At 40.9% G+C, this 18,380-nt stretch overlaps 1 protein-coding gene and 1 long non-coding RNA gene across 6 annotated transcripts in view; both read left to right on the top strand.

Annotated features, from left to right (window-relative positions):
- SECISBP2L (SECIS binding protein 2 like) overlaps positions 1-18,380 on the top strand; it is a 34,247-nt gene that overhangs the window by 13,399 nt on the left and 2,468 nt on the right. For 2 of the 5 annotated variants that reach the window (XM_035131027.3, XM_035131029.3), the window contains exons 3-17: positions 236-560; positions 3,023-3,158; positions 4,024-4,247; positions 4,336-4,360; positions 4,891-5,006; positions 5,294-5,425; positions 6,424-6,507; positions 7,762-7,929; positions 8,456-8,597; positions 9,287-9,456; positions 11,071-11,197; positions 11,856-12,018; positions 13,405-13,625; positions 14,887-15,041; positions 16,677-16,893. In XM_035131027.3, coding sequence (XP_034986918.3) covers positions 236-560; positions 3,023-3,158; positions 4,024-4,247; positions 4,336-4,360; positions 4,891-5,006; positions 5,294-5,425; positions 6,424-6,507; positions 7,762-7,929; positions 8,456-8,597; positions 9,287-9,456; positions 11,071-11,197; positions 11,856-12,018; positions 13,405-13,625; positions 14,887-15,041; positions 16,677-16,893 — 2,405 coding nt within the window. The remainder of the gene's footprint in view (positions 1-235; positions 561-3,022; positions 3,159-4,023; positions 4,248-4,335; positions 4,361-4,890; positions 5,007-5,293; positions 5,426-6,423; positions 6,508-7,761; positions 7,930-8,455; positions 8,598-9,286; positions 9,457-11,070; positions 11,198-11,855; positions 12,019-13,404; positions 13,626-14,886; positions 15,042-16,676; positions 16,894-18,380) is intronic. The other 3 variants (XM_060282738.2, XM_088656574.1, XM_060282739.2) reach the window with 2 other exon arrangements.
- LOC148683635 (uncharacterized) lies at positions 17,195-18,295 on the top strand. Its single transcript, XR_015946776.1, has 2 exons — positions 17,195-17,334; positions 18,208-18,295. It is a non-coding gene; the product is annotated as an uncharacterized LOC148683635 (long non-coding RNA).

Here is an 18,380-nt window from a genome sequence, read left to right as displayed (position 1 = left end):
GCAGTTGATATCTCAAAATAGTATAATACTGCTTGTGCAGTGCAGTTTGGTGCAATTAGTTCCTCATCCCTAGAACTGGACAGCCATATGAACACAGTGGGGAAATGTATGTGGGATGGATAGCACTTAGCACTTGCAAAATCTTTCTTTTTGGTTTTAAAGGAAAGAAGCGATGGTGGTGGACTGTTGTACATTTAACCATTCAGAAAGTGTTCTATTCTCTTCCTCTCTACAGGCAACTTCCACTGTATAACAATGATATCAGATGGCAGCAGCCTAACCCAAACCCTGCTGGTCCATACCTTGCTTATCCCATTATTTCTGCCCAGCCACCTGTTTCTGCTGAATACACGTATTATCAATTGATGCCAGCACCATGTGCCCAGGTCATGGGCTTTTATCATCCATTTCCAGCCCCTTACTCTGCACCCTTCCAGACAACAAGTGCCATAAATGCAGTCGCAGCAGAATGCACGGATCGCCCAACCCAACCCAACCAGGTCTTTCCATTATGTAGCCAGCAGAGTAGAAGCTCCAACAGGGGACCAGCTGTGCAAAAAGTAAGTCCATTTAGCAAGCAACATAATTGAAGGATGAATGGCTAGTTTGGAATATATCAGTGAAGTATATGTTTGTCAGTACAGTCCAACCTCGGTCCCCAAACGCCTCTGTTTTGGAACGTTTTGGCTCCTGAATGCCAAAAACCCGGAAGTAAATGCTCCATTTTGCGAACGTTTTTCTGAAACTGAACGTCCAACACAGCTTCCGCTTGAGTGCAGAAAGCTCCTGCAGCCAATCGGAAGCCGCCCCTTGGTTGTTGAATATTTCGGAAGCTGAACAGGCTTCTGGAATACATTACATTCGACAACCAGGGTTTGTCTGTATACATATCATTGTTGTAAAACACTATGCTGGAAATGAAAATCCTTTAAAAAAACATTTTACACCAGAAATAGAAGAATCTAGAAAATATTTTTGTACAGAGAATAAACTTTTTGAATTGTGTACACCTTTTCTGGGCAGCATAAAGCACAACCTCTCACTTGTGCCCTTTCTCGGTCTGTTTATGCAATTGGGCATGCACACAAGCCCAAACCTAGGTGTTTTGTGTTGCTGAGTCAATACCTTTTCACATGTAGACACACATACCGTATATAATAGTTTTTATCTAATACAGGTATCTCAAAACTAACAAAAGTTAAAACAAGTACTCCATATAAAATGCACCTTTCTGAAAGATAAAACCATTCTTTTTTATTATTACGTGCTTAGGTTTTGAGGATAAAGGACATCCTTAGTTTATTTTGCCAGCAGAATATGGTGGTCATTGAGCTTTCTAAAAAAATAGTCTTCCAATATATTTTGCCATATCTAGTGCACACAGGTCCTGTTGAGTTCAGTATGTTTTACACATGTGCAGTTGAAGGCAAGATTGTAATCATAGTGTTTGTACATGTCTGTTGTCTAGAGCAGGGGTCAGCAAACTTTTTCAGCAGGGGGGGGGCGGTCCACTGTCCCTCAGACCTTGTGAGGGGCCGGACTATATTTCGGGGGGGGGGGAATGAACGAATTCCTATGCCCCCAAATAACCCAGAGATGCATTTTAAATAAAAGGACACATTATACTCATGTGAAAACACACTGATTCCCAGACTGTCCGCAGGGCGGATTTAGAAGTCGATTGGGCCTAAGTTTGCCTACCCATGGTCTAGATTCTAGAGTAATGTAATGTCCCCTTTTTTATTTCTAAAAACATGTTGCAGTATCAGCCTAATTTCATTTTTGGTGTTTCTGAAGTGCTGTGGTAAGATTGTAGTGTTGAACTTGATACATTTAAAAACCTTTACCCACCCTTCTTGAAAACCATGAATACCTCTAGCTCACATCCATGCAAACATGAATAGGTGTCATATTTATGTACAGTGATACCTCTGGTTGCGCACGGGATCCGTTCCGGAGCTCTGGTCGGATCCAGAGGAATTTGCAACTGGATGTGCCTGTTCTGCGCATGCGTGCAGCGCGGCAGAGCACTTCTGCACATGCGCGTAGAGCGCTTTTGCGCATGTGCATGGCGAAACCCGGAAAAATACTTCCGGGTTTGCCGCGTGCATAACTCAAAGGATACGCAACCAGAGGTGTGCGTATCCAGAGGTACCACTGTATTTGCTTTTGAAAATTTATTTTTAAAATATGTGTTAAATGACAGTTCTTAAAAAAACACAGGCAGCCATATGGATCTACTATTAAAAAAAAGTCTTAAAAGCCACCATAATAGTAAATCGCTGCTTTTGGCAAATTAATTCCAAAAGGAATTAATAGTGCTTAAGTGCTTCCTAACCTCTGCTTAAGATGTATTAAAAGCAGTTAATTTATCCATTTGAGTTACCCTTAATACTGTCTTCCATGATTCCAGGACTGATGGAATTCTGAACCATTTCCAATTCTTAATTATCATACTTGGACACCTACCAAAAGGTTCTTAATACATTTTTTAAAATCACAGTTAACAGTTATACTTCAATAAAGCACTGTTACTGAAATAATAATTATTATTATTTACTCCGCCCATCTGGCTGGGCTTCTCCAGCCACTCTGGGCAGCTTCCAACAAAATATTAAAATACAGTAATCCATCAAACATTAAAAGCTTCCCTAAATGTCAGAATTTCAGCAGCTAGACATGCTAGGCTTGGGTTCCAAACACGTTGTAGTAGTTGGAACTTCAGAAGTGTATATCTAATGTAGAAATCATAGTTTATTAGTTATCAGTACAGATAGATGAAAGCTGCTTTGCAAAATATGAAAGATCTTTAAACAATTGTGCTCATTTATTCATTGTTTTGTATGGAACATATGTTTATTTTTTAATTAAAGTGCTGATGGATCTAAGGTTAGTTTCCAAATGTTTGCAGATAATATTCAATAATCTTCTGTGGTTACTTTCTGTGGAAAATTGTCTTTCCTAAACCAAGTCCACTGGCTTACCCAATAAAACTCTTTCCTTGGCTAATCATTTTAAACAGCAACAGCCTCCACAAATACACATAAAAAGCAAAAGGCCTCCAGTGAAAAGTGTTGCTATCCAGAAAGAGACCAGTGCATCGGGCCCTGAGAGCAGACCTAAAATTGTACTCCTGGTGGATGCTTGTCAGCAAACAGGTACAGTGATAATGTATGTGTATTGGTGTTGTGACCTGTTCTATGCTTAAGTGAAATTTCCTTGTACCTGAAAAGTTCCTTGTACAAAGCTTATATAGGAATATCTGTGATGGAAGTATTGGGTGTTCCTCCCATTCTGAGATGATATGCTTAATCTGCCTTGGCTCCTGGGCAAGTTTACATTGGCTATTAGGCATCATTCAGGTGGTGTGTCTCCCTTCTTTTCCACTAATATTTCTGTCTTTTTTAGTCAAATTTTATTTAGCTTTTTTCTCAGAACGTAGTCTTATGAACATAATCACAACTGACAGTCAGTATATTACTACTTTCAGTCTAGCCGCCCAAGTCCGAAAATGGCCAGTGAGGACTAACTATGCTGAATGGCCACATAATGCTGACCAGGGCAGAGTGGGAATGGAAAATGGGGAAGAAGGAATAGTGTCCTAAAAATGAGCATAATTAACTCGAATCTGGGACATTTCCCACACAACATAGCAACAGCTGTTCTTATTTGTTTTTAGCATTTTGTATTTTATCTGTGCTTTTTTAATTTGTGTAACACTCCTTGAGTCCCACTGTGGGGGGAAAGTAGGATATAAATTAAATAAAAATAGATACCATCCATTGCCTATTTTGCACTTTAGATACTCAAGCACCGAGGCTGTAGAAGGAAGAGGAAATTATTGCCATCTGCACCTGTAACAAAACTCTCTGGCAATGGGCTGTTCTAGATAGCTATCTAGCATGCCTGATGATTCTATTACTGTTGTGACAGCTCTTCTTAAACACTTGTATGTTTGTGGAAGAAGACTAGGTTGCTCCAAAACTGTTGGTTCTTAGTAATCCCACTTGCCTTGCATTGCAGACTTTCCATCAGAGATCGCAAGCAAGTCACTGTCTGAGAGTGTGAGTGCCATGCATTGGAAACCAAAAAGCAGGCGGCGGCGAACCTCCCACCCTGCAGAATCCTCCAGCGAGCAAGGGGCTAGCGAAGCAGACATTGATAGTGACAGTGGTTATTGCAGTCCTAAACACAGCAACCAGGCTGCAGGTGTGACCTCAAGGAGCACAGAATCTGCTGCATCAAATGTAGGTAAACGCTTGAAGTGTTTAAAAGGGATGAAGATGGCACAAAATAAGCAAAATCTTAAAATCTCTTCTTTTTTAAAATTTTCAGATCATGGAACCATCAATACATCCAGGTAACTTTTATATATATAGAGAGAGATCAAATAATCTCAAGCTTTGCTGTTTTTGCCAACATTCTCTTCCTAACAGCATCAATACACCACCTTTTTTTCTGTTGTCCTTCTATCTGATAAATATGCCAGGCCCAAGGTGAATATTAAGCTCCATAAGAAATGCATATAAGGCTTCATTTTTAATTGTGCATTTCTTACTTCTTATGTTAACACAATGCAAGTAACTTACAATAAAGGAACAAATAAATGTTTGTTTAGAAAGAAAACATGTTGTACTTGGCAGAAAGTACACATGGGAGTAATAGCTATAACAAGCCACTTTCATTCAAAATTATCTCTGATGTGAACTATTAGAACAGGTAAAACTACTGAAAACAGGAACTAATTTTACACAGAGCTAGATTTTGCACATAGCTATCTCTCCTTTTATGTGTATAACTTTCAGTACTGTTGGAGAATAGATTTTTTTTTTTACACATTGTTTTTCATACATGGAGTATTTCCTTAAATGTCTGTGGTGTTTATTTCAGGAGCCGTCAGTTGGGCAAGTGTCAGTTCCCAAGCAACTCAGAAAAAACCTTGGATAGAGAGAACACCAGTTTTCTCAAGAGGTGGACGGCAACCTGAGCAGCGTAGTAATTCACAGGTAACCTTTTACTATGAAAACTCTAAACTTCTTGTAAGTTTTGCAGGTTAAGCAGGGCTGTACATCAAAGTTTCTTTAAAAGACGAAAGCTACCGTAGAAAGCAGGTAAAACTGACAGACTTGTACCATGCATTGATTCAGAGCTATAGAGAGCATTTGGGGACATCATTAAAGGACACATGAGATTTATAACCATTTAGTCATGATAAGAGTTATTTCATGATAGAGTTGGGGAAAGTACCAGTCCATAATATGTTTTGGGTTTTTTTTTTTTAATGCACATGTAGCCTGCCTTTAGATGTAGGGGACATAGCACGTCTTCAGAGAGAAGACAGAACTTGCAGAGGAAACACGAGAAGCCTATAACCATAAATCAGTCAAACAGAACAGAGCCAAGTCCTGAGCCCCTCTATTTTGAGGTAACTTTTTTATTCATTCATTCATTCATAGTAATTGTCACACAAAACCCTCACTGAAATTTTTGAGTGGACGATGGCGACCTTGTCATGTTTTGTCAGCTCCACTCCACCCTGTCTGCCATAAGGATTTGCTCGGTGTTACTTGCAAATCTTGTGGTTTCTTTCTTTCTAAACAATGTGTAGAAGCCAAGATTTGTTCTTTGCTTGCTGTTTGCAGTTTGTTTGGAAGAAGCAACCTGTGGTTTACTGGTTCACACATAATCCTAAGCCAAGTTTCATGGTTTGTTATCTCCTGGAGACAGAACAGAGCTGAACCCATGAACCTGAGCTCCATGCACCAGCAAACTGTTCGTTCAGAGCGAACCTTGGTTTTAGTTTTGACCATGGATTATTGAAGAATATGGGAAACCTTGGGGCCCAAGGCAAAATGCCACCCTCCAGATCTCTCTATCTCCCGCTTTGGCCTTGCTTCCTCCTCAAGCATTTTTGCCTGGCTCGCTTGTGTCACTGGATTCATTAAGCTTCTTGCTTGCTTGGATGCCAAACAAAGAGGGATTGGGGAGTGTGTGTGGAATTTTTTGTACAAAGGTACAAATTGACATCCGTTGCTCTTCCCATTTCTGCTTCTGGCACTACCTACTACTATCAGGCGGCCCCTGAAAGACTGCCCAGGAGGACCTGTGGCCCTCGGGTTCCCAACACCAGGATGATTATTATGTGCAAATAATAGACATGCTCATTTTGAAAGTATATAAACTTGCCTTTCAAATTTTGTTATGCTGCTTTTTAGTGTGTCCTAGCATCTTGCTGTCAGCATATTCCCTTCTCTAATTGTTGCATGATGAGTGTCTCATGATTGGGCAAGTTACTCTTTTTTAAGCATTGCAGAGTGACATCTGCCAACTTCTGCTATTGGCTTGAGTGAGGCCTTGGTGCCTAATAGGGATAGAGCCTTGCAAACTTAATTCATTTCAAAACTTCCCAATATTTTTATTCAGGATGAAGACGAATTTCCAGAGTTAAACAGTGAAAATGGAAATTCCAAGGGTGGTAATATGCAGCTTAAACATGCCCCTAAAGTGGTAAGAGGCTTTTATAATGTAAATAGTATTTTGATTTAAATTAGCTAGTTTTCTTCACTAGATATCGTGACTGACTATTGATAATGCAGCAGCAGTGAATGCTTCTATTCTGTGGGAGTGGAGAAAAAGAGAATGTGGTGGAACAAGGTGCAGAATTCAGTGTCATAGGAATATTTGCTTTTAAAGAAGGAAGCATGTTTCTAGCCCTTTATGGCTTGGATGATATGCCTGAAAGTATGAACAATGTCTGCTGAAATCTCAAAAGCCAGAGTTGTGGAGGGAGCTTCAACACCTTGCATAGCTCGTTATTCTAGTCATGACAGGTGTAATAATTGGAATAACTAATACAAAATAGAAGAGTACTGGTATTTTTCCTCCATGTGCATGCATATACCAGAGGCAAGTAAAAAGATCCAGCCTTTCTGGAGTAAATCATTCATGCTAGTAATATTTTGAGTCTCTAGATTATTTATGAGTTGCCTAAATGGCTTATGAGCCCTAAATGGCCTCGGTCCAGTATACTTGAAGGAGCGTCTCCACCCCCATCGTTCTGCCCGGACACTGAGGTCCAGTACCGAGGGCCTTCTGACGGTTCCCTCGTTGCGAGAAGCCAAGTTGCAGGGAACCAGGCAGAGGGCCTTCTCGGTGGTGGCGCCCGTCCTATGGAACGCCCTCCCATCAGATGTCAAAGAGAAAAACAGCTACCAGATTTTTAGAAGACATCTGAAGGCAGCCCTGTTTAGGGAGGCTTTTAATGTTTAATTGTTTTATTTCATTTTTCTGTTGTAAGCCGCCCAGAGTGGCTGGGGAAACCCAGCCGGATGGGCGGGGTATAAATAATAAATTAGTATTATTATTATTTCATGTGACCTAAAAGCCATTGGTAGAGGACTGCATCTGCCAAATCAAATAATTGCTTAGACTTAAATGTGATACTGTTTAAATAAAGCAATCTGACCACTCAGGACAGGCATCCCCAAACTGCAGCCCTCCAGATGTTTTGGCCTACAACTCCCATGATCCCTAGCTAACAGGACCAGTGGTCGGGGAAGATGGGAATTGAAATCCAGAACATCTGGAGGGCCGAAGTTTGGGGGTGCCTGACTTAGGAAGGCCTATATGAGTGTACTAAGTTGTGTGCTGATACAGTTGAGGTAGTTTGGGAAACAAGGTCAACTTTGGCAAGTTTATGATGAGCTATGCTTTCTGTTGTAACACCTTTAAAGCTGTGCTCTCTCTCCTTGTTCACCCTAGTTGGATGGATTACCTGAAAATTCTCCAATCAATATTGTACAGACTCCAATTCCAATCACCACATCTGTTCCTAAACGGGCAAAAAGTCAAAAGAAGAAAGCCCTAGCAGCAGCACTGGCTACAGCTCAAGAGTATTCCGAAATTAGCATGGAGCAGAGAAAACTCCAGGTCTGTTTTTTTTATGTTATAATTGTGATTGGCTGCATATTTAAATTGGGAACAGCCAGCTGGAACGCTCCAGCCCTGGGTACAATCCCCAAAGGATTCATAACAATCCCCAAAGGAGCCTCACTTGCAAGATGAATGTTCAAGTTGTATAATTTCCTAGAATTGCGTCTCTCCTAGGTTTTGTACGTACTGCCTTGGCTATGCATTTGTTGTTTGTTAAGCACAAAAACATTATTGCTATATTGAACTAACGGTATCTTCTAGCACCCCACCCTCAGGAAAACAGATTAAACACCAAGATCAGGCATCCCCAACCTTCAGCCCTCCAGATTTTTTGGACTACAATTCCCATCATCCCTGACCACTGGTCCTGTTAGCTAGGGATCATGGGAGTTGTAGGCCAATACATCTGGAGGGCTGCAGGTTGGGGATCCCTGACCAAGATCATGGAAAGTTTATAATGCCTGGTTTAAGTTATGCCTCTGGTCACTGGAGGTGAACTGTACTACTTTTATTCTGATTATAGGAAGCAGTTTCAAAAGCAGCTGGAAAGAAGAGCAAAACACCTGTGCAGTTGGACTTAGGGGATATGCTAGCTGCTCTTGAAAAACAGCAGCAAGCTATGAAAGCTCGCCAGATCACAAATACCAGGCCCCTTTCCTACACAGGTGGGTACATCTCACTTGGCTGGTTTTTATAGCTACCCACCTAAGGCTAACCTGTGGCTCTCCAAAATTTGTTGGACTGCAGCAGCAATCGGTCCCAACCAGTATGCCAAATGGTCGTGGATGATCAGAGTACGTTTTTGTTATTCAGTAAAGGTTCATACCATTCTGTGTGATGAATAAAGTCAGGTTGACCTGCATATATAATATTATATGTCAGGCTGGCATATTACAGTTATCTGGCTAACAGTGTTGTTGCAAGGATAAAATGCAAGCCTCCGCAATTTCAAAAATGATTTCTGTGTGGCAATCCTCCTTGAGTGTATGAGACTGGCTGTGTAATTCTTTGGAAGCCAGCCAAAGGAAGGTTCCTTTCTGCTAGTACTTAAATTCCATCTAACAATTGAAATAATATAGTATTAATTTTAAGGTACATAACCACGTTTCTGTTTCCTTGCTGAGCTAAAGTGTTCCTGCAAAACAGTAGACTGAACCGAATACTAGTTTAAAGCCAGCTGGAAGCAGAATCGTTCCATTGTGTAACTTTCCTGTCATTGTTGTCTGTTTTTGTTTCCAATGAGAGGAAAAGGCTTTTGTAACAAGAACTGATAAGCCCGGGGTGTGTGTGTGGCTAATGTTGGTTTTCTTTCATTAGTAGGCGTTAGAATAATGGTTGTCTTGATTTCATTCAGTTGGCAGTGCTGCACCTTTTCATGCCAAAGAACCTGCCAACCGAAAATCCTTAACTAAAGGACAGCCGTCAGGGGGTTGTCTCAATCCTTTGGACTCCACTGCCCCAAAAGTGAAACGAGGAAAAGAAAGAGAGCTCTCAAAGCTGAAGCGTCCAACAGCACTTAAAAAGGTAAGCGGTCTCTAGAATGTTGTCTGTGGACATGGTGATCATGAATCCTAATGGCCCAGCTTATTATTATATATTATATATTATTATATATTATATTTTAATGAAAGCAGGAGACAGGATAAGTTTCCATTCATGAACATGACATATGATTCCCCTCCCACCCAGTTGATGGGAACAAGCAGAGCACCAATGAAGCCAACCGGCGAATCAATACCTTGATGTCACTTATTTCTGATCATCCCCAACAGATCCAAACTGTCTCAGTAAAAGTGCCCGATTCCAAAAAATGGTCTGCCTGCTCACAAAAACACAGTTCTCTTGATGAGCTGTTCTTCTCTTTGCCCCGCGGCATCTATTTCTGTGTTAATTCACAGGGTTTGCCCATGCTGACTTGTGCTGTGGGCCGAGCTGCAGATCTAAGGGTTGCCTGCATTTAAGGTCATCTTTCTCATTCAGTGGCTTCTCTGCAAAGGCTGGTATGCTCTTAAGTCCAGTTGTGTTATTTCTAGCAGATGAAAAGTGGACATTTTACACCACAAAAAAGCAGCCGGGTGCAAGAAAGCTGCCTCAGTCACATGCCGCAGCCAGGCTTCAATGAGGAAGCATGTCATGGGGGCACCTGCTGGCACCCCCCTCCAAAAAAATGTGCCCGGGGCTATGGCCCAGTTATGATGTCTCTGGTGACCGGCTAACCACGTACTTTCTCTGTACCAGAGAGCATAAAACTGGTAATCACTATCCTGTTGTTAACTGTGTGATATGGCCAATAAAAGGGGCAACACACATTTAATGAAAACACAGCCTAAATGGCTTTCCTTTATGCTTATTTTGGGATCCTAGAAACTTGCCCCTCCTTTTTCAAAGATTTTTGTCATGTCCCAGGTACGCTGAGATTGTTGAATCAGTTAATCATAAATACTCTTTTGCACAATTTCTAAATATTAGCCGTATCAATTTAAATACTTTATTATTGTTGCATCGTTTTATTTGCAGGTATGTGGGCAAAGGATTGTTTGGGGAGAAAAGTGTTTTTCAATTCTGAGTTATTTTCTTTTGTCACTGTGTTGTTGTTTTTTTTAAAAAAAGAAAGCATGCAAAAGGAAATTCAAATTTGCAATCATCAAGTATCATGTTCTTGAAAAAAAGATTGCATGTGCCACTGAGGAAGACAGCAAGATTTAAAATCATCTGGCAATTGAAATCATGATTTGCCCTAAATATGTATTGGCAGTTAGATGTATTATTCTCTGGTTTGCAATAAGGCTATAATTTTATAAATAATGTGGTTAATCTTTTCTTTTAAAGAACTATTTTGTTTTAGAATATTTGATTATGTATATACTAATCTTAGTAACATATTGTTATATCATAATATATTCCCAACTTTTGCATTGTTTCTTAATTTTCTTTTGTCAAGGGTAATCTTCTTTTCTTGTGGTGTTTATAAAAAATACATTTTTTTCCACACACTTCTGAAAAATGACTTGCACTTACGAACAAAACATCCACATTAAATTTCCTATCCCTTTTTCTACAAAGCAGCAAGCTTATTTGTAGAAGAAATTAGCACTGCTCACATTATCCTAAAGTGTCTCTCCACCCCACCCCACCCAGATCATCCTGAAAGAAAGAGAAGAAAAAAAGGGGCGCTTATCTGTAGATCATAGTCTTCTGGGAGCTGATGAAGAACAAGAGGTGAATCTGACTCCAAATCTGTCAGAAGAAGTAGCATCTCCAGAAGGTCAGAACTCTAAAGATTAAACTGAAATATCTGTCTAGATACAGTAATATGCTTTACAGTATTCCCTGTGTGCATGTGTGTGCCCTTGAACATTATTACTTTTTTGTAAATTTAAGTAGAGTTACTAAATCAGGAGCTCTCTGTCTTGCCTATGGAATTTGGACTAGAAGGAGTAAGCTTTGTGCATGTTTTTAATCTAAACTGTAAATATAATGTCACTCCAGAAGCTATTTTAGCCTTTCAAGAGCAGTAGGAGTCTGTGGAGGGGCAGCTGAAGAGCCTCTATAGCAGGCTTCCTCAACCTTGGCCCTCCAGATGTTTTGAGACTACAATTCCCATCATGACGTGGCATCCTCAACATCTCAGCCTATAAGTTTTTAAAATTGCCTTGATAGTTTATTGCTATTGCTGTACTTTAATATTCTTTTCTCCAACCGAAAACAAAACGAAACAAAAAAAAAACCCCAGCACAGCAACCGCATGGTGTCAGTGCACCATTGTTTCGATGCACAAAAGCTGGATCTGTCAGATTATACTATTGGCTAGTCTGGTTTACAGTGTTGGGTTCTTTTGAAAGTGTTATGGTGGCATGAAGGAATGATAGGTTCCAGTGATCCACGCAGTTGCTGTTTTTGACTTTATTATTTTCCTGTTACAGAAACTGGCTTGAGTGTGCCGAGTGACACCTCACTCTCTCCGGCAAGCCAAAATTCTCCTTACTGCATGACTCCAGTATCCCAAGGCTCACCTGCCAGTTCTGGGATAGGTAGCCCAATGGCTTCTTCAACCATCACGAAGATTCATAGCAAGAGATTCCGGGAGTAAGGGCTGTTTTTAAAAACTAACCTTCCGCATCACTAGTCCAATAAAATGTGTATTGCAGAGCAAGTAGAATGATAGAATTGTAGAGTTGGAAAGGGTCACAAAGTTCACCTAGTCCAGCCCCTTGCAATGCAGGGATCTTTTTAAATGCAGGAATGGCTTTAAAACCAGCACCATAATTTTGCCTTGGAAACAATTAGCCCAAGGCAGTTGTGCTAAGATAAGTGGTATTCATTCTCCATGGCCCTAGAAATATGCAGCAGGAATTTGCACTAGCTGCAACTTCTGAATAGTGTTTAAAAGCCAGTCATATGTAATATTTCAAATTACCAAGCACAGGTAATAGAGACCAGAGCTCCATCAGCGAAGAAGAGGGTCCAGTTGGCTTACCAGCTATTCCTGGATTCCTGTGATATTTTGTCCTTTCACACAGCACTTGTAAATTACATTTGTACATGTTCCCAGATGCTTTCATCATCTTGCCATTGAAAAACAAAATGAGCAAAACTATTTTCAAGTGACATGGGAAAAGTATGGAAGACCTACATTCAAGGCAGCCTAGTAAAGAACCCCAAGGAAGTTAATAACCTCCAAAATACTTTATTACCCTGCTGGTGGCTCACAGAGGAGAGACAGATTGCTCAGTTCTTTCTCCATTCTATCTTTTGTGTGGAGTCAAAAGGAGAAATGGAGTGCTTGGTCATCATTAACTTGCTCGCAGTTCCTTATTTCCTGTGGCTACCAGGTGACAAATGAAATACAGGGCTGACCAAAGAGCAAATGTGGTGGCTTGAAATTGCTTTTTAAACATTCATAAGCTGTGGTTGGAGCTTAAGTAACACAGAGATATACTACTTTGCCAGGGCTTTTTTTTTTCTATAAAAAAGAGGTGGTGGAACTTGCTGAGGTTTTTAAGGGGAGCACCCCACCCAAAGCTGTTCAGCTTTTTCCAACTGAAAAAAGCCCTGCTACTTGCAATGCAGATAGAAAGGCTTTAAGTGGTCTAGCAATAAAACCCTGGAAGACCAGGGTTCAAATCTGGATTTGTCCATGAAGCTCCCTGAGCCGGGCATAATCTCTCAGCCTAGCCTACCTCTCACATGGTTGGTGAAAGAAAATAAAATGATGAAGGGGAGAACCATGTGCACCACCATAAGCTTATTGAAAGATAGGTGAGTTATACATGCAATAATTAAAATAAAATAAATTTAAAGCTTTGGGCTACTTAGCAGATTAAAGTACCTGGGTATTTTAACACGAGCTCTTCTCTCCTATAGAGGGATGAGCCAAAGGATTTCAGAAAAGTGTAAAAACCCTTGAGGAAAGGATAGTGAAAGCAGTTTGGTCTTGAACTTTGTCTTATTGTATCCCCTCTGAATTTACAGGTACTGTAATCAAGTTCTAAGCAAAGAAATAGATGAGTGTGTGACCCTCCTGTTACAAGAGCTTGTCAGCTTCCAAGAACGAATTTACCAAAAGGACCCCATGAGAGCAAAAGCAAAGAGGAGGCTTGTGATGGGTTTACGCGAGGTTACAAAACACATGAAGTTAAACAAGATCAAGTGTGTTATTATTTCTCCAAACTGTGAGAAAATCCAGTCAAAAGGTATTAATGATTATCTCTGGTGGACCACCACCTCTTACAGCTTTGGTCCGGTTCTCTGCTTCAACACAGAATCATTTTTGTTTCTTTTTGCCTATGCTGTTCTTTATTCTACAGGGCACTGAGGGACTTTCAAAGAGCTGTGTGCAGAGCACCATGTGCACGCTGGGGCTTTTCTGTCTCCCTTTCCTCCTGCAGTTCCTTTCACCCCTTGAGAAGCCACTGCTGAGGAATGCAGAATGATTTTCTGTGTGGCACAGACCCTGCCGATGGGGATGGGGTTGTGGGGAGAAGACTTGAGCGGGTGTCATGACATGCACACACTTTTTATACACTTTCTACTTGCACAGGAGGAGGGATTGCAACCTGGCTCTCACATAACGTGAAGCCAAAACTGGCTTAGCACAAATAAGTACCGTACATGTGTGGGCTTCCAGAGAGGAGATTATGGCTGCTTTGCTTCTCTCCTCTAGTTGTTCTGCTGCTGCACTAAGGCATAGTCTGGCTTAGCATGTTGTTTGAACTTGGGCTCATGGTTTAGCGCACTCCAGGCAAACTGCAAACTGTAACCAAGGTTAGTCTTTTGGCTTAAAGCTTGTGGACTTTCTGGGAGCGCTGAACCACAGACCTGGTTCAGACAATATGCTAAGCCAGTGAAAGTTCAGTGCAGCACTGCAGTCACACATCTGCTCATTCGTGATTGAGCAACATCTGCTCATTCGTGGTTTGGCTTGGCATTGTCCTGACAAGGGCTTTATATTTTAATTGAACTTCCTGTCTAAGGCCTTTAGACTTTTTCTTTAGAACCTTGTCTTACTGATAAAAATAAGTTGGCTTAAAGTGGCAATTTAGCCATCATTTTATCCTTACGTATGTAGCATCTTAAAATTGGCAAATTATATTTAATTATATGACTGAATTTTGAGCTGCAGCCAGTACCAACTTCCTGACTCATGTGCCTGTGTCCTGCAGGTTTTTGTGACATCCACATTTTGTGTGTGTGTGTGTGTGTGTGTGTGTGTGTGTGTGTGTGTGTATGTGCTCTTAAACCTGAGCTGTTTGCCTAAAATGCAGAATGTGTAAAAGATTTTTATAGTTCATCATCCTGTGCTGTATGTGCTGCATTGATACAGTTTTCATTGGTTGGAAATGTGTAGTTGGACATAAGCATTTGATTATTGATGTAAAGTTAGCAGACTTTAAACTAGTTATGAGGAAGTTCTTCACATTTTAATCTTCTGTTGTTCTCCCGGCATGTACCAAGGTGGACTGGATGAAGCTCTGTACAACGTAATAGCCATGGCACGGGAACAAGAAATCCCCTTTGTCTTTGCCCTGGGTCGTAAAGCTCTTGGTCGCTGTGTGAACAAGCTAGTTCCTGTTAGTGTGGTCGGAATATTCAATTATTCAGGTGCTGAGGTAAGAGCATATAAATCAACTCTGCCACTATCGTGTGAATCCTTCCTGTTTCACTGCGTTCCTAAGCTTATTCATAATGGTGCCTGACCTGTGCCACATACCCTATTACTGAGCTTTGTATGTGTTGCGTTCTCCACATCTTTGAAGTAACCCAGATCAAATCCTCCTCTTTGCACACATCCATGCATCCCAAAACGTGAAGAGGACTGCCTGCCCATCAAATGTGATACACAAGAACCATGAGAGTAGAGTCAGGCTCCTGCTTTCAAATGAGCACTCTTAACAGAAATCTGATTGGTTCCTTCACAAAATTTCAAAGAATGACAGGAAATGAGCTTGGAAAAGCAGCAGGCTAAAAATACACTAAACACACTTACCCATTTTTGACACGTGAATATGGGCCATATCTGATATTAAATGTGTGTCTTTTTTTTCTCTTAATTGGTGGAGAAATTGGAGTGAGAGCAAAAAATCTCATCTTCATTAAATATTAAGGAAAGTGGCTCACAATGTTTTTACAAAACGTAAGTGTCATATTCACTAGGGAGTGCTCTGTTAAGTAAAACGATGCTTCCATTTTGCACTAAGCTACACCATGCAGTGGAACACACATACCCCTGCCCCCCCCCCAAGTTTCAAACCACTCTTTCTAATTCAAATGTAATCAAAGGATCTTATTTGATCTACATTTTATTCCCATGCCTAATTTTAATTGGCAAGTAGAATTTTAGCTGGTGCAGAACTAGAATGCCTTTTTTGCTATCACTGTAATGAATTTCTTCAGCCAAGTGATACCCTTATGTGGCTAGGATCTAGGGATGAATGGTTTAGTCTGTTTCCAGTCCATGGTAATTTAACAAGTGTTTACAAGCCAGTTTCATTCTGTTTCTGCATTAAGCTGCAATTTTAGATTTGTGTGTGTGTGTGTGTGTGTGTGTGTGTGTGTGTGTGTGTGAACATAGATTATAACAGCATATGCATGTCTAAATATGGGTGGTATTCAGCTAAAGTTTACTCAGAGTAGACCCATTTAAATTAATGAACCTAAATTAGGTCCATTAATTTCAGTGGTTCCACTCTGAGTAAACCTTACCTGAATACTTCCCACTTAATTCTAAATTACATTTGTAATGCATTTTATTACATTTTGGCATTTTGGGTGACTTACAACCCCAAATCTTGGGATACAAAACAGCAAAATCCAGACTATAATTATGTTCCATTCCACAAGTTAGTGTCAGTTTTGTATCAGTATTCCAAGAAATCAGATTCCTCAAACCTCTCAAAGACCATTGTCTATGCCTTAAGCTAGTGTGCAGTTCTTTCTCACAACTTGTTCCACAATCCCTATGGATCTATATACTTGAGGCTCTGTAGATAAGGTTACTACTATTTCAGCTATCTCCTTCTGAACTACCGTGGTACAGTCTTAGGGTCGCAGAATGAGAGGTTCGTTGGTTTCCTTCCTCGGATTCCCTAGGCACCTGTATAGAAATGCAATGCCTTGTTTCAAGACAACTTGTGACACTAGAATGTCCGGCCTTGAAAGCAGGGGACCTTCCAATTAAGAGATATACATAACAGGGTGGCCTCTTGGGGTAGCTTTTATCTCTTGCTGGGGTCTTTGTCTTTTAGAACCTCTTCAACAAATTGGTGTCACTGACAGAGGAGGCTAGGAAAGCGTATCGAGACATGGTTGCAGCAATGGAGCAGGAGCAGGAAGAGGCCTTGAAGAACATTAAGAAGGTGCCCCACCACATGGGGCATTCTCGGAATCCTTCTGCAGCAAGTGCAATTTCATTCTGCAGTGTTATTTCGGAGCCCATTTCAGAAGTGAATGAGAAAGAGTACGGTGAGTGCATTTTCAAAACAATGCTTATGTAGCAGCATCGTACTGAGTGAGTTAGCTGTCAACTTCTTTCCTTTCCCTCTTTAATGTTGGTGATCTGCTTATTTTATGATTTTGAAGCAAAATTTGGGGGGTTTTTGCCCCTCTGGCAGATTGGCTGGTGGCTTTGGGGGGGGTTGCCTCATTTTTTGTAGCCTCACACTCCAAATTGAGGCACCTGGATTGTCTGACTAAACAGGAGTTGCCTACTGGTGTGAGATACTCAATTTGCTCCTCCACTCTTCTTGTGGCACGCTGGTTTGGATGACAAGATTAGTGTGTAGGGGTTTTATTTTTTGACGTGGAAGTGAATCAACATGTGCGGGATGATACCTTGCAAGCAGAATGATATACTAGATGGTCTCTACACTCAACCCAGCCATAGATGTGGATATTCCTGTAAATGTAAGTTTGTTTGATGTGACTGACTTAAAAGAAAAACCCCTTACTCCAAAGTAATGCAGCCCTGTGAAATAGGCCTCAGCTCATTATCGGAACATATGTTCTTCTTGCAGAAGCTCCTTACTAGTTGTTGCGAGAAAAATGCTGGGAATCAAGTGGTAAAGCCCACCTGTGTTTAAATAAAATTAGGAACATAGGAAGCTGCCTCATACTGAATCAGATAATTGGTCCCTCCAAATCAGTATTGTCTACACCAGGCATCCCCAAACTTCGGCCCTCCAGATGTTTTGGACTACAATTCCCATCTTCCCCGACCACTGGTCCTGTTAGCTAGGGATCATGGGAGTTGTAGGCCAAAACATCTGGAGGGCCGCAGTTTGGGGGTGCCTGGTCTACACTGACTGGCAGCAGCTCGTTGGGATTTCCAGCAGGATTCTATCGCAGTGCTTTATGCAGATACGAGGATCAAACCTGGGAACTCCCAGACACAGTTCTGTTCACTGGAACAATACTTAGAATGGCTTTTTCATTTCTCTCTCTCTCTCTCTCTCTCTCTCTCTCTCTCTCTCTCTCTCTCTCACACACACACACACACACACACACACACAGAGAGAGAGAGAGAGAGAGAGAGAGAGAGAGCGCAAAGTTTGGTTTTCTATGGAGAACTGTTTTTCATTTAATTGATTCTTAAACAACTTTAAAGCACTTAACTGGAAGCCTGCATGCATCCCAATATTTTACAGTGTTAATGTTAGGCAGCTAGCAGTGGTGCATAGAACCTAACCTGTGTTCTATACTTCCTTCTCATGGCAACACATCTGACTGCAATTTCTGTTTTTTTGCCATTATCTCTTCCCCACCCTACCTTACCCCAAGATTGATGTAGCTGAATTGGGGGGGAGGGACCATTTCTCTGATACCCCCTGAGAAAAGTTCAAAAATTGTACTTCGTTTTTGTGTGAGGGTGAGTGGAAAGTGTGTGTGTAACAACTGTTTTAAAAAAGAACAAAACCACACCTCTTTCTTGTGTGTCAACCATTCCCAATCTT

This window comes from Zootoca vivipara, chromosome 13, assembly GCF_965207765.1.
Source record: "Zootoca vivipara chromosome 13, rZooViv2.hap1.1, whole genome shotgun sequence".
NCBI classification, from domain to species: Eukaryota; Metazoa; Chordata; class Lepidosauria; order Squamata; family Lacertidae; genus Zootoca; species Zootoca vivipara.
Note: the sequence above shows the minus strand (reverse complement) of the source record. Positions and strands in the feature narration are given on the sequence as shown.